We start from the raw sequence: 15,507 nt of genomic DNA, 5'->3' as shown, positions 1-15,507 counted from the left end.
TTAAGCTAGGACCTTTTGTGATGAGGAGCAAGAATAAGGGCAGCACTGACTGAGGGTGGCCTGGTGATGATTGGTTTCTTAGACCCACATTTGCCCTCAGCTTCCTGATATGATTTATTAAGAATTGCTGGTGAGTAGACAAGCATTCTGAGGATTTAAGGTAGATGTGACTGGTTTTTATGCAAAAGTTTAAATTTGTGATTCTTTTAAGATTCTTACAAGACTACTTTTAAAGATAAATAATAAAATAATTGCTGCTTTCCTTATAACCACAAATTGTTGCCTGCTGGTAAGAGAAACTGGCTGAGAGAACTACCTTGCTTGTTTACACCTTGTTGATCTATAACCAGTTATGAATGTGCATGGGTTTGGGGAAAATAATTTGTTTTCTTTACCTGTACTACATATTATTATTTATTGTATTGGGGAACACACTGTGTTTTTCATAATCATTTCCTAGAAGAAAACTAAAATGTAATCACATTGTAATTTTAGATGCTTGGAAGATTTCGCTGGATATATATGCTATGGCAGAAAGGATAAAGTGTGGAGGGCTGGGACATTATTCCTTCCACCCATCACCGATGTGCATGTATGTGTATGTATGAAGTTTGTGTGCATGGGGTCTGGAACATTGTTCCTTCCACCCATGAACTATGTGTATGTAAGCTTGTCTGGGTGTGTGTTGGAGCTTGTCCATCTACCAATTGTGTGTGTGTGTGTGTGTGTGTGTGTGTGTGTGTGTGTGTGTGTGTGTGTGTGTGAATTTTCTCCCTTTCCCTTCTCTAACTGCTGCAGCCCCTTTAGGTATCTGGATTCACTGTGTCAGCTGCTCTCAACACTGACCTCTCATAGGTTTACCCTCAGGTTACCGTCTTTTGCCAAAACTGGTCTTTGGCACCATAGCCTTTCTTCAAAGTCACAAAGGTGTCATTGCACTCCAAGGTGACTAAAACCATGAAGAACTTTGTAAGAAGAATTGCACAGTTTTCAGACTTTGACATTTTTATCTGTGTGATTTTTTTTTCTTTTTTGAATAGCATCTTTGTTTAAATCACAGAGAAGGAAGAGTGCGGGGAACTGTGTCCTCCACAGGTCCACACATGCACAGCATTTTAAGCAATTTCTTTGTTTCTTTGAACCACTCTGGATTCTTTCTACCTGCCTTTTAGGTCTTCTTCTCTCTCCACTAACACTTCCTGTCTAAATCTGATATTTTGTTCTTGTAACAAAACACACAGAACTGGAAATGCGTAGGTTATGGTTTTATGTAGCTACTGTTTCTGGACACTGGGAAGTCTAAGACCATATGACTGGGAATTTCCCAGCTTCTGATGAGGGTCTTCTGTCTATAAAATGTGGCGGAAGACATCATGATCTGAGACAGTGCAAGCAAGGTAGAAGAAACTCCCTTTTATATAACAAAGCCACTATCCCCAAATCTCAAAGGTTAATCCACCCATGAATAGACAAAATCACCTTCTAAAGGCCCATCCTATTTAACATATGAACTTGGGGGTTAACTTCTCTACATATAAAACTGGAGAACACATGCAAACCATAGTGCCTCTCATTCACAAGCTTTTTTTTAAATATCTAAGTACACTGTAGCTGTCTTCGGACACCCTGGAAGAGGGTATCAGATCTCATTAGGGATGGTTGTGAGCCATCAGGTGGTGGTTGGGATTTGAATTCAGGAACTCTGGAAGAGTAGTCAGTGCTCGTGTGTGTGTGTGTGTGTGTGTGTGTGTGTGTGTGTGTGTGTGTGTGTGTGTGTGTGTGTGTGTAAAATGTATTTTATTGAATATTATTTATTTACATTTCAAATGTTGTCCCCTTCCCCGGTTTCCCATCAATAAGCCCCCTATCCTATCCCCATCCCCCTTCTTCTATGAGGGTGTTCCCCCACCCAACCACCCACCCCTTCCCGCCTTCCCGCCCTGATATTCCCCTACACTGGGGGGAATCAGCCTTGGAAGGACCAAGGTCTTCTCCTCCCATTGGTGCCCAACAAGACCATCCACTGCTACATATAAAGCTGGAACCATGGGTCTGTCCATGTGTACTTTTTGGGTGATGGTTTAGTCCCTGGCAGCTCTGGTTGGTTGATATTGTTGTTCTTATAGGGTTGCAAGCCTCTTCAGCTCCTTTAATCTTTTCCCTAACTGCTCTAGTAGGGACCCCATTCTCAGTTTGATGGTTTACTGCTAGCATTCGCCTCTGTATTTGTCATGAGCTGGCAGAGTCTCTCAGGAGACAGCTATATTAGACTCCTGTCAGCATGAACTTCTTGGCATCAGCAATACTGTCTGGATTTGGTGGCTGTATGTATATGGGTTGGATCCCCAGATAGGGCAGGCTCTGAATGGCCATTCCTTCAGTCTCTGCTCCAAACTTTGTCTCCATATCTCCTCCTATGAATATTTTTGTTCCCCCTTTTAAGAAGGACTGACACATCCACACTTTGGTTGTCCTTCTTGAGCTTCATGTGGTCTGTGGATTGTATCTTGGGTAACTTGAGTTTTTGGGCTAATATCCACTTATTAGTGAGTGCACACCATGTGTCTTTTTTTGTGATTGGGTTACCTCACTCAGGATGATATTTTCTAGTTCTGTCCATTTGCCTATGAATTTTATGAAATCATTGTTTTTAATAGCTGAGTAGTACTCCATTGTGTAGATGTACCACATTTTCTGTATCCATTCCTCTGTTGAAGGACAACTGGGTTCTTTCCAGCTTCTGACTATTATAAATAAGGCTGCTATGAACATAGTGGAGCATGTGTCTTTGTTGTATGTTGACGCATCTATTGGGTATATGCCCAGGAGTGGTATAGCTGGGTCCTCAGGTAGTACTATGTCCAATTTTCTGAGGAACCTTCAGACTGATGTCCAGAGTACTTATACCAGTGTGTAATCCCACCAACAATGGAGGAGTGTTCCTCTTTCTCCACATCCTTGCCAGCATCTATTGTCACCTGAGTTTTTGATCTTAGCCATTCTGACTTTTGTGTGGTGGAACCTCAGGGTTGTTTTGATTTGCATTTCCCTGATAACTAAGGATATTGAACATTTCTTTATGTACTTCTCAGCCATTCAATATTCCTCAGATGAGAATTCTTTGTTTAGCTCTGTACTCCATTTTTAATAGGATTATATGATTCTTTGGAGTCTAACTTCTTGAGTTCATTGTATATATTGGATATTATCCCTCTATCAGATCTTTTCCCAATCTGTTGGTTGTCATTTTGTCCTAATGACAGTGTCCATTGCCTTACATAAGCTTTGCAATTTTATGAGGTCCCATTTGTCCATTCTTGATTTTAGAACATAAGCCATTGGTGTTCTGTTCAGGAAATTTTTCCCAGTGCCCATGTGATCAAGACTCTTCACCCACCTTTTCTGTTAGTTTGAGTGTATCTGGAGGTCCTTGATCCATTTGTACTTGAGCTTTGTACAGGGCGATAAGAATGGATCGATTTACATTCTCCTACATACTGACCTCCAGTTGAACCAACACCATTTGTTGAAGATGCTATCTTTTTTCCACTGGATGGTTTTAGCTCCTTTGTCAAAGATCAAGTGACCATGGGTGTGTAGGCTCATTTCTGGGTCTTCAGTGCTATTCCACTGATCTACCTGTCTGTCTCTCTACCAATACCATACAGTTTTTTTTAAATCACTATTGCTCTTTAATACAGCTTGAGGTCAAGAATGGTGATTCCCCCAGACTGGATAGGGCAAAGGGCCATGAAACAGCACTCTCTAGCCTCAATACAATTACTGCTGTCATTAACTTGCATAACTCTGGTTACAAACACTGGTTATTATTGAGTATAGTTTTTGTTCTCCTGAGTTTTTTGTTATTCCAAATTGCTCTTTCTAACACTATGAAGAATTGAGTTGTAATTTTGATGGGGATTGCATTGAATCCGCTTTTGGCAAAAAGGCCACACGATGCTCCTTGTACCTAAGACAGCTGACTACTAATAAGTGTCAAGTTCAGGGTGACAGGAAAGAGAGATGGTTTGCAATTGCAAGGGTGTGTCCCATCAACCTTTGACCCCTGTAGTTCTTGGCAACTCAGGTAATCTAGCCCTTGCTGTAGTAATGTCCCTCAGCTTTACAAGGTAGAACAAGATGAAGAGAGCCTTTCACTGAGGTTGTCTATTATGCAGTGGAGAGTCATTGGCAGCATCTCCCTTCAGACTATGAAGGGAACCTCAGTGTTTACACTGCAGCGCAACTGTCCCAGAATTACTTCTGCTAAACACTGTCTCTATAGTTCCTGCAAAATCCTGCCATTGGCCCCATTCCAAAAGACCTTAAGGCACTGAGCATGAAAAACAATTTTTTTTCTAATGCTAGGGAATGGATAGTTGGCAAAACCAAGGGAAGAGAACAAGTTTCGTAAGATAAATATATGTTGAGTCTTTGGGAAATTTTCTTTTCTTACAGGATCCCAGAAGAACAAGATGGAGCTAAGGACTGATAAAGTGTTATAGATGAGGAAACCTGTTATTGCTGCTTCTCTATTCTCCACTGTGAAATTTATACTCCTCAGGCAAGCAAGACTGGATAGGGCAAAGGGCCATGAAACAGCACTCTCTAGCCTCAATACAATTACTGCTGTCATTAACTTGCATAACTCTGGTTACAAACACTGGATCCTCACAAAACCATTCCTGCCAACAATCAATTAAGGATGGGCAAGGTCACATAAGTCTATTGGCTGTCAAGAGATTCTGGGAGAGGGAAAAATCACTGTCTTCAGTTGTTCACTCTCTGCTGAATTTACCAGGCTCTGATGGATAGTTCCAACTTGTGGTCACACAGAAGTCTCTGGTTAATCACAGGTTACAAAATAAAACATATTTACATGAACATGAAAGGAAGACTTGTGGGGAGGAAGATGGTATGTTAGGGACATGAGGAGTGAGAAGGGTCAGTATATATGGCATGCATGTTTATTTTTAAAAGAAAGGAGTAGGGGGAATACTTTAAATCCTGGATATTTCCTATCTACCTGGAAATGTGCTAACTACTTTAAATTGTTTCATTGAAAACTTTCAACCAGCTCAGACAATGTCCATCATTATCCTTAGACTACACATTAGGAAAGGATATAGTCATTGTCTCAGTTAGGGTATTACTGCTGTGAGAAGACACCATGACCAAGGCAACTCTTATAAGAACAACATTTATTTGTCACTGGCTGACAGGTTCAGAGTTTCAGTCCATTATCATCAAGGTGGGAGCATGGCAGCACCCAGGCAGGCACAGAGGAGGAACTGAGAGTTCAACATCTTGTTTCAAAGACCAACAAGAGAAGACTGGTTTCTAGGTAGCTAGGGTGAGGGTCTTAAATTTCACTCCCATGGTGACAAACTTCCTCCAACAAGGTCATACCTCATAATAATGCCACTTCCTGGGACAAGCATATTCAAACCACCACAGTCACCCAAGAAAGGTAAAAATAAGTGGGAAATAGATGACAGATCTGGAATTTGATCCTAGCTTGTGTTTTACATCATAGCACATTATATATATATATATATATGATATATATATATATATGATATATATCATACATATATCATGTATATATGTATGTGTATATATATAACCTATCCATGAATATACAAACATTCAAATGTGTACTTGTATTCTATGTATATGCATAAATAAATGTGAATATACTCATACCAAGACATCTACATCAAAGATAAACATGGTGAGTGGGAGCTGAATTCTTGAGAAGATCATGTGTTCTAGTCCACTCAGACAATATGCCTTTTATGAGAGAGAACAGCTGCTTTTGTTCCTCACCCACAGTCACTGTTGTCGTTGCATCTGAAACAAGTCTGGGCAGAGAGGGGAGCAGGCAATGTGAGAGCCAAGGAATAAAACATGTTGAACATGTTGCATGACAACAAGAACAATATTTTGTAAAAGGAGAAAAGAAGGTCACAGAAATAATATAGGCTCAATGAACAACTGAGGTGCATGTGCTCTCTCCACAGAATACATCCCAAGTGCAAACAGCCACACTACTTCTGGGCCGCACGAAAGAGTTATTATGTGTCAACTATTCCAGAAGTGATGAGAAAATGACTTGAAACTGAGATCAAGAAGAATGGGGGGTGGGAATCTTGTGGTCAGTGTAGACCTTGGATCCAGTGTTCCCCAAAATTCAAATGTTGCTTGATTTTTTCCTGTTGTTCCTAAAGGAGAGATGCATCTAGTTGGGAAGGCAAGTTGCAAGGCTTATCAGGCTTCAGAACTATCACATCTCTGTGATTGTTCATTAATCAGATTCACACCCCAGAGTGCCCAATGGTCCCAGGACAACCACATTGCTTAAAGCAACTTGAATGCAAGAAGTGAATATTCTCAACGAGCCAGGCAGCTCAGTGCTGGCCAGTTTCTTACAGTACCATGAATTTATCATCCTCTGTAGCAACCTTTCAACATCTTGGCAAGTACTAGTAGCAACAACATCTGATTCTGCCCATACTTTTAAAAAGTCTATAAGGAAGCCCATACTTGTTTGGACTTTAAAAGGCCCTTTTCTCTCTTTCTTCTGTAGTGGTAAAATATTCTTCAATGGTTTACTCCTTTTGAGTGAGACACTAGTATCTTTACAACCATACTCCGTGGAGCACTAACTCTCTCCAGGAATGTAAGATCTTATGTCAAAGAAGGTTCTGTGGCCAAAGAGCTTTGTGATATACTAATGATGCCTTTCTTTGTTGCTGAACTCTGCAAATCTATAATGTACTTTGTATATAATTAATCTCTACATTCCCAACTTACTTCATCTTAGCCTCTCAGAGTCTCTCTTTTGTTATTAAACATCAATCTGGACTTGCAATTTGTGAAACTTACTTTGCGAGGGAATTGCTAGGGTGAACCTGAAATTCTCTCAACAGGTTGCAAATGTCTTAAAGAAGAGGACTTTCTTTGTCTTATTTATTGTGGTATCCCAGCACCTAGAAACTTTTTTTTTTTTGGTTCTTTTTTCCGGAGCTGGGGACCGAACCCAGGGCCTTGCGCTTCCTAGGTAAGCGCTCTACCACTGAGCTAAATCCCCAGCCCCTAGAAACTTTCTTGGTGCCTGATGGGTGCTTGTTAAACATTGCTGTACAGAAACATGACCGTGAGCGTAAGAGGCAGGAGTAATTCCTGAAGCGAAGGCTGTTTGTGACAAAGACAAATGTTCAACTCTTCTCTTGCTATAATTCCATCTTTATTGTGGAGTCTGGTGATCCATCACAGTCACCAATCTGGACATTTTTATCTATTGAAGTTCGTGTCACATTTCTATAAGGCTTGTGACACTCACTTAGTAATATGTTCTGACCCATGAGCCAAGGAAACCGAGCTTACCCAGAAGAGATTCTAGGCACCATTTTGGAAAAGGGCAGTACACCCCCTAGAGGCAGAAAGCCAGGCCAAGTAGTCCTGAACAAAGATTCTTTGCTGATAGCTACATCTTCCCTTAAGTTCAGGTAAGACCAGGCTATGTTGGAAGTGAGAGTAGAAGCTCCCAGCCATAATCTAAGCTCGGGGGCCATGTCCTAGGACACCTAAGACATTCCTCGGCTCTATTTTTAATTCTGGAAGAGGGATTTCATGGTCAACAGGGTTTACTGGTCACCTTTAGTGAAATCTTTTAAAATAATGAGAAAGGACAATGGGCTTGGAAATGCCAGTTTCTCAGAGTCCTACAACAACGTAATCAGTTGAAGTAGATTGAACTGAGATGCCTGCCTCCACTCAGGGGTTTTGCACTAAAGTAACCTAAAGTAGCTGGGTTTTGGTTTTTGTTTGTTTGTTTGTTTTGTTTTGTTTTTCAAATCAATGTTTGTGGTATGAAGACAATCACTGAATCTCCCTGTGAACTACAGTTGGCTGAATATGTTCCTCGCTCCATTTTGGCAACAACAGTGCCCATGGTTTTCCAATCACAAAACCAGCTGACCAGACATCCACTTAAGTAGATGCACGCTGCCAAACCACTAACCCAGCCCTCTGAGACAGCCAGAACCTCTCTGTGAGAGCAGCAATGAAAACACCAAGCCTGAGGGATTAAAGCTGATTTCTCTGTTTTCTCCACATCCCCTCCCCACAGAGGTGAGCAGAGGACCTCGTTAAAGCAGGTATTCGGCTCCAGAGGCTGCAGGGTAATAGAAATAGGTTTCTTCACTCTATGTGGTACAACCCCGGGATGATGGTGTCTGGATTCTCCAGGTTAAAATGACTTGGTTAAAGGACATCCTGGTATTTAGGGAAAAGGATCTCCTGCAATATCCATCAATTGTGTTATGCCAAAAATAGAAAAAGAAGCTCACAGACCTGCTCCACCTAACCCATGGCTTACAAATGTTCAACCGATGATCCTGACAGAATAAATCCATAAGAAAACAGGAATACAGTGTCTGGGCCACACTGGAAATTTGTCCCACACTCAATTATCTTTCCCTGTAAACACACACATGATTCAGATTATAAAGACTGACCATGGAACAAAGCCATGTCCCATGTCCAATCAGAGTGGGATCCAGGACACCGGACCGCCCTCCCTGAAACTGGTTGGGTTTTCAGTCTGCTTAGCAGCTGTTAGCTCTATAGAATGGCTCCTGTCAGCATCCATGTGGTTCCACAGAAACTGATTTCTCTGTTTTCTCCACATCCCCTTCCCACAGAGGTGAGCAGATGACCTCATGTGGGCCAGGCTGAGAACTTGTAGCATCTAAGGCATAGTCAGACATTGGGGTCTTCCATCCAATGGGACATACTGCTTAGGCGGTACTCAGTGTGCTATTACAGTGCACACCTTATGCAGTCAGATTGTCTGAATTCAAGAAAGACACTCAGCAGTCAACCTGGGCAAGGATGGCAACTTTGCCTAAGTTCTTCCACATATAGACTTTCCAATTTCTCATCTTTGATGCAAGGACTGAGAAAATATATAGAAAGCATAGACTCGTCATAAACTCTGGTCAACAGGTAACCAAACTTAGAATTAAATCCCTCCGGTATGGTATAATGTGATAGAAGCCCCATCAAAGTTGCCCCCATCTTTGTGAAGAATTTGATGTGGAACCCCTACTTATTGTATTCTCAACCTCAAGGAGCTAAGTCTATCTCACAGGTCATTGCCACCTGGAAAAAAGAAAGGAGTGGAGTAGGGTCTCAGCCAGCTCTAATTTTCTATCTTTCTTGAGAGCTGCTGTTCACAGATATGAGACTTAGCTTTTCATATTTAAAAAATACTTCTTTTGCTCTATAATAAACTCAGAGCTTCTGCTCAGATCTAACGATGACTGACAAACAGAATTGCTTCAACAAGGACCTGTTAGAATCTGTTGGGATTTTCCATCACTGATCTGGTAGCTTCTGGTGCTCCATCTAGCCTCTGGATTTGGGAACGGGACTATGAAGCATTTTACTTCCATTGAATACGTGAGAGGAGGAGAGGAGACTGGGTGCTTGTAACTATGAAATAGCCATGGAGTGAGGCTAACAGTCCCTTCCCCGTGTTGAGGAAGAGATCACAACCTTCCTCATTTATCATGGAAATGGCTTGTTCCTAACATGCACACACTTCCAGTCAGTTGTAGTGTCTAGAACTGGCCTAGGGGGAGGCAGGTAGATAACCTTCTTTTGGATCAGGAATCTTCTGTTCCCTAATGGGATAGACAGAAATCATTTTCTAACTTAAGGCCAGTCATAGCTCTCTTAGACACCATGGTCTCTGCCAATTCTGTCTCTCTAGTGTAGTGCAGATGTAGGCAAGATTGAGTCCAAATCATATTCTATGCCAGGGACATTAAGAAGCCTCCCCAAGGCTTCTGAGTATTCACAAGGGCCTTACATGTTCTGTAACACTTCCGCCTCTGGGATTCTATGCTCCAAAGTACTTCATCCTCAGCTTATGGCTTAGCCTCACCCTCAGTTTCCACCACAAGCTCATGCACCAGGGAATTCAGGAGAGATAAATATCAAAGTGTAAGGATGCCACAGAGAGAAGCAAGACCAGGTCCTATAAAATGTGTGGGTTTATCATACTTTGTCCTGCCTCTCCACTGGGGAGATGAGGGGTGACTGGCACCTCCAGCATGCTGCTGGCAGGAAGCAGGGCAAGGTCCCAAACACAGTCCACAGTGCTTCCAGGTCTCCTCTCTGGGTGCCTAAGTGCCACTGGTATACAGCTGGGAGAGGGAGGTCTGGAACCGGGGGTCCAAGGTCTACCTTTCCCCTCATGTGGTGTTTGCACAGGCAGAACCTAAAAGAAGAGGAATTTAGTCTTATTGAGAGTGAGGGCTGAGTGTCCTGGAGAGACTAGAGGGGAGAAGGTCTTCCTGGAGAGTCTTAGGCACTTAGTTGAAAGCCTTCTAAACTGTTAACTTCAATGTAGCAGCTCTCTGAGATGATCCTGGCTTGTTCATACCGGCTTATTTGGTGGTAGATGTGAATGCATACACTTTATTTGGGTAAACCATGGATTAAATACCTTTTGCAAGAAGGAATACCCAGGAAGGGAAGCTCATTGGCTGAAGGCTCAGGGCTATCTATGTACCTCATTGGCATGGAGAAGAGCTCCAGGTGTTATGCGACTCAGTGCCCATGGTCCTCAGTGGACTGTCATGGGTATGTGTTCCAGACCAGGTACACAGATAGGGAGAGGCCCCACTCCTACTGCTCTAAGATTTCTGAGATTCCTGGAGTCTGAGCTCATTCAACCTTACCAGCTCTCACCTCTGTCTGGTAACATAGTCCTTCAAGCCCTACATTGTTGAAACAAAGCTAAGGGTTATGTATAAATAGAGCAGGTGTTTTTAAAACTCTCGTTAGGCAACCAATAAATCCTTAGTAGTTTTATACACTTGGATTTCTCCAAATTCACTGTACAGATAGCCATGATTTTTCTTCTCCCTACCCGTCCTTTTACCCCTGTCACTTCAAGAATGTAAATCAGAAAAATCAAGCGCTGGTAGCCAGAATCAAACATAAGAAGGTGGGCTATGCCAACTATAGAAGATCAGTATCCCTCAACACGTTCAGGTTCAAATGTCCCACCAGGTACTTCAGGCAAGTGGCCTCTGGGGTATCAATTTGCAGTCCTTGGATCTGTGGCCTCCCTCAGAACCTCAACTACCCAAGACAAAGAAACAGTGCTCTCCAAACAAGAATGGCAAGGGATCTCTTCTCAGTTTTGTGTGCCCTAATCCTTGCCAGAGTTAGATGTGCTAGATGGAATGCTACAAAGTAATGTCATCTTGAAAATTATGCAACCAAGGTTCACCTAAGGCTTCACTAATTTGTGATTGTAGATATTTATTTATTTATTTATTTATTCATTTATTTACAGAAAAGGATGTAATAAATTTATTCATTTATTTACAGAAAAAGGCTCATGATGTAGCCTAGGCTAGCCTCAAACTTGCAGTTCTCTTGCAAAGTGCTAAGATGATAGGCACAAACCACTGGCCATGCCCTGAAATTACTTTTTATTGTAGGAAAAAAATTACTATTACCTTTATAACTCATTAAGTGCACGGGCACGCACGCGCGCACACACACACACACATACACACAGATCATTGTCATCGACATTCACATTGTTGATGTCACATTGTCATCACTGTGTACTGTCAAAACCTTTTCATCATATTAAACCATAACTCTGTATTCATAAACCACTAACTTCCAATTATTTCCTGCAGGTTCCAGCAACTGACATATTAATTTCCATTTTAATGCATTTTACTGTGCAGTGATGTGGTGGTTTGAATGACAATGGCCACCATAGCCTCATGCATTTGAATACTTGGTCCTCAGTTGGTAGAACTGTTTCAGAAAGGAAAGAGGTGTGGCCTTGTTGGGGGCAGTATGTCACTAGGGGAGGGCTTTGAGGTTACAAAAGACTAGCATCACTCCCAGTTTTCTCTCTCTGCCCGTTGCTCATGGTTCAAGATATAGGCTCTCAGCTGCTGCTCCAGCTACCTTCCTCCACACCCTTGTCCTGCCATCATAACCTCTATCCCTCCGGAACTGTAAACCCAATTAAACTATTTCATCTGTTATCTGTCTTGCTTGTGGTGTGCTATCACACCAATAGAAACGTAACCATGACACTCACAAACATCATCAGACAATGTTTTTTCCGTCTATTTGAGTGGGTCTTAAGTCTAATTAGAGAGCATTTGGTTACCACCAATGTATGTGTGCCACTACTGCACTGTACTGTGCCCATCATTGTGGTTCACAGGTGTTGAGCTGAGTAGGACTACTGGCTGTTGCCCTCCTTTGGAACCTTGCATGGTGCCTTATGATACCATTTGAGAGCTAGTCCTCAGGGAAGAAGCTTTCAGCTCAGATTCAACTCAGGGGACTCCAGGTTCCATGTCTTAAGTGCATCCACCATGAAATTATTTTCCTGTTGGGACGCCAGGCATCCTCAGAGTAGATGCTAGGGCAACACCCTTTTCATGCTCCTCATACAACTCCACCCCAGCCAAAAGACCAATTTTCATAGCCCTCCTTGGAATGTGTTCACGGATCCATTATAAGGGACTCCTCATTGTTTTCTGGCCACACCTTCTCCCTTGCTTATTCTCCACACTCCCTGTCTTAGCTTCCTACTCTTGCTCGCTGACTATCTGTGCTTCCAATTATCTTCCCCAGTTGGTTTGTGTTCATTCCCTACAAGCTAACGTCTGTTGGAAGCGACACTTGTGAACTGATCCGTGTTAAGATTTCATTTCCCCAGAGCCCCATATTTTCAGTGAGGTTTTCCTCTTAGGCAGAGTCCTGCTGGCAGCGCTGCTGCAGTCTGGTGGAGTCGGAGGAGTTGGGTTTCCCCTCACACGCTGTTTATGTTAGGTTTATCACTTGGCCCCATGTTTAGGTTCTCCTCCTCCAATGTGAATCACATGTCCATGAACAACAACAACTTCCCGGACCAACCCACAGGGTGTTTACATACCAGATACTCTTTTTAGAAAAGTTAATTAAAGAAAATGTCCTTCCCAGCTTTTGACAGGCCCAGGGAGTGGACTCATTCCCTGCAGGAAGAAATACTTTCCTTCTCCATTCTGCTTTCTGCCTTGAGCTCAACAATGGATAATGGTGCTAATGCACAAAGCTGCTATTTGGTTCAGTCAGCGGCTTGGCTGACAGCTCACCTCACACCGTCTGCTGAGCTTTTCCACAGCAAAAGGTAAAAGAGATTCTTAGGTCAACATTAAATGAGTTTTTCAGCCCCTGGGCAAGTTGAGCTGTTTCCTTACTTGTGTAGATTGATGCTGTCTCACTTGCCACAGTACAGAAGCTAAACAGGGGAAAGATCTCATGCCACCCTGACGGGCTGGAACACTGTGCCCTGGAACTGAGGGGAAGCAGAATCCTCTAGAATAAGTGTGGGCCACCAGCACACCCTAGAGATTTGCGTCCAAAGGGCACACATTCAAGTGGGGATGAATCTTAATGCAGGGTTCTCACATCATCCCAAGTGTTTAGGCTTTGGGGTTATAAGCCCTCCTCAAAGGGATCTTCTTTGTTTCATTACATAGGCTGCACAAGATGTCAGTGAGGTTAAATCTGGATGAGACAGACTAACCATCTTCAGGCAAGCTCTGTGACTGAGACACATAGTCAGCTCAGACGCTCCCACCGTTTGGGCAGTAAATCATTAAGGGAGATTTAGCTGAACACAGGCAGGCTTCTGTACGTGGAAATTATTAACCAAACATGGGAAGGGAAGTCTCATGTTTCTGCATTCTCTGTGTTGACATAAAGGGATGCCTCTGAAGGCTGCGGTCCCTCTTTCTGCAGCAGGCCATTGCATCAACAACACGCCACTTCCGTGTCTTTCTTGGGTACTCACCACCCACCTGCTAGAGCAAAGCCCGCTCCTTTTGTATGGAGCACAGGGTACAGCATAGAAAGGCTACAGGAGGGGCTCGCAGGTGCCCTTCTCCTAAGCAAAGTTTCCCCTCCCAGGCAAATCTCATCTGCTCATCTGGTGAGGTCTTGCCTTCTCTCACTTCACCTCTCCAGCTCCACACCTCATACCTGCAGCCCCACCTCCTCGCACCTCGACCCTTCTGTATGACATCTCGATCCTCCTCACACTTACAGCTTCATTCACCACACACCTCCTCACACCTCACCCTTGCAGCCACTCAAGACAGATGCAGGTATAAGTCCCTGCTCCTGACTGCTAAGGAGACTTCTGAGACCTGCCATCCCCTGCCATCTGCTCCATGGATCTGTCAAGAGGATGCCTAAAAACACTGTCATGTCCCAACCTCTCTTGTGCCCCTAGGAGTCCATCTCTTGGGAACTGTGGGTTACAAATACCACATGCGGGAAAACAAAGAAGCCAAGACTCTTTCAAAACAAACGCTGCACACCCAGAAACAGACTACCCATTTCCTCTAAGCTTCTGCTTCACACTTCCGAGGACCTGTGCTATTTTCTGAGTGAGCAGAGCTCCTGTGCTAGGGGTCCGCTTTGAAGAGCTCCCACCTTAAGACTTTATCAAGTAGGGTTCATTGGAGAAATGCCCATCCAATCCCTGTTCTTCAACCCTGAGGGACTACTTTCCCAGGAAACTTTAACTTTGCAAATCAGAGTCAGTAACTCACAGGGACTGGACTTCCCAGGGCAAATGTAGTCCTTCAAAAAGATGAGATAGATAGATAGATAGATAGATAGATAGATAGATAGATAGATAGATAGATAGATAGATAGAACGAACAGGAACACAGGAGCCCTCTTCTTTCAGGACATAGTCTACAATTAGGAATATCATCCTGTTCTTAGGGTGGACAACAGGAGCATCAGAATCCCCAGTTAAGATCCCCAGATTATCACTGGAACAATTCCCAACCTGTCCTGCTCCCAGTCAGACCCCGTAGAGGGCTCCCAGTCACTGACAGTACCTCTTGGCAATGATGAGATGAGAAGGAGCTGCAGGAACGCGAGCCCCAACTGTGCCCATCGGTCCAGCTCCATCGTTCCCACTGCTGCGCTGCCTGGAGTGACTGGAGTGGCGCCTAGGCAAGAACAGGGCAGTCAGTTCTGCTCTGTCCGGGACCTCCCCAAACCCCAGCTGAATCAGAGCTCGGGTTTCAGCCCGCCGGGCTCTCCCACCCTCAGCTAGGGGAACCACCTTCGGCCAGAGCGACGACGTCAGCCCAAAGCTCTCCTCTTAACCCTTGCGAGGCCCGGGCCGATGCACCGCGACTAACAGGAAAGCAGCGGAATACCAGAGCCTGCTCCCTCTCGCTGGACTTCCGTGACCAACCTTTGGTGATGGTGAAGGTAGAGATGTGTGGCGGGCAGTACCTAGCTGGGAACGGAAGTAGGAATGGTTCTGGGACCGCTAAAATGAGGCTAGGAACGATGTTCATTCAAACATCCTGCACCTGAGCTAGAAAGCTGAGCAGAGAAAGGGAGATAGGACACTGGGATAGGAGAGCTAGCATGGCCTGG

At 43.6% G+C, this 15,507-nt stretch overlaps 1 protein-coding gene across 1 annotated transcript in view; it reads right to left on the bottom strand.

The window, feature by feature from the left end:
* Pamr1 (peptidase domain containing associated with muscle regeneration 1) overlaps nucleotides 1-15,066 on the bottom strand; it is a 99,736-nt gene extending 84,670 nt beyond the window's left edge. The window contains 1 exon segment of the mRNA NM_001107755.3: nucleotides 14,955-15,066. Within this exon segment, the coding sequence (NP_001101225.2) occupies nucleotides 14,955-15,027 (73 nt within the window). The 5' untranslated portion in view covers nucleotides 15,028-15,066.
* Between the last annotated feature and the right edge of the window lie 441 nt (nucleotides 15,067-15,507).

Source organism: Rattus norvegicus, chromosome 3 (assembly GCF_021556685.1).
Source record: "Rattus norvegicus strain SHRSP/BbbUtx chromosome 3, alternate assembly SHRSP_T2T, whole genome shotgun sequence".
In the NCBI taxonomy this organism is placed as follows: domain Eukaryota; kingdom Metazoa; phylum Chordata; class Mammalia; order Rodentia; family Muridae; genus Rattus; species Rattus norvegicus.
Note: the sequence above shows the minus strand (reverse complement) of the source record. Positions and strands in the feature narration are given on the sequence as shown.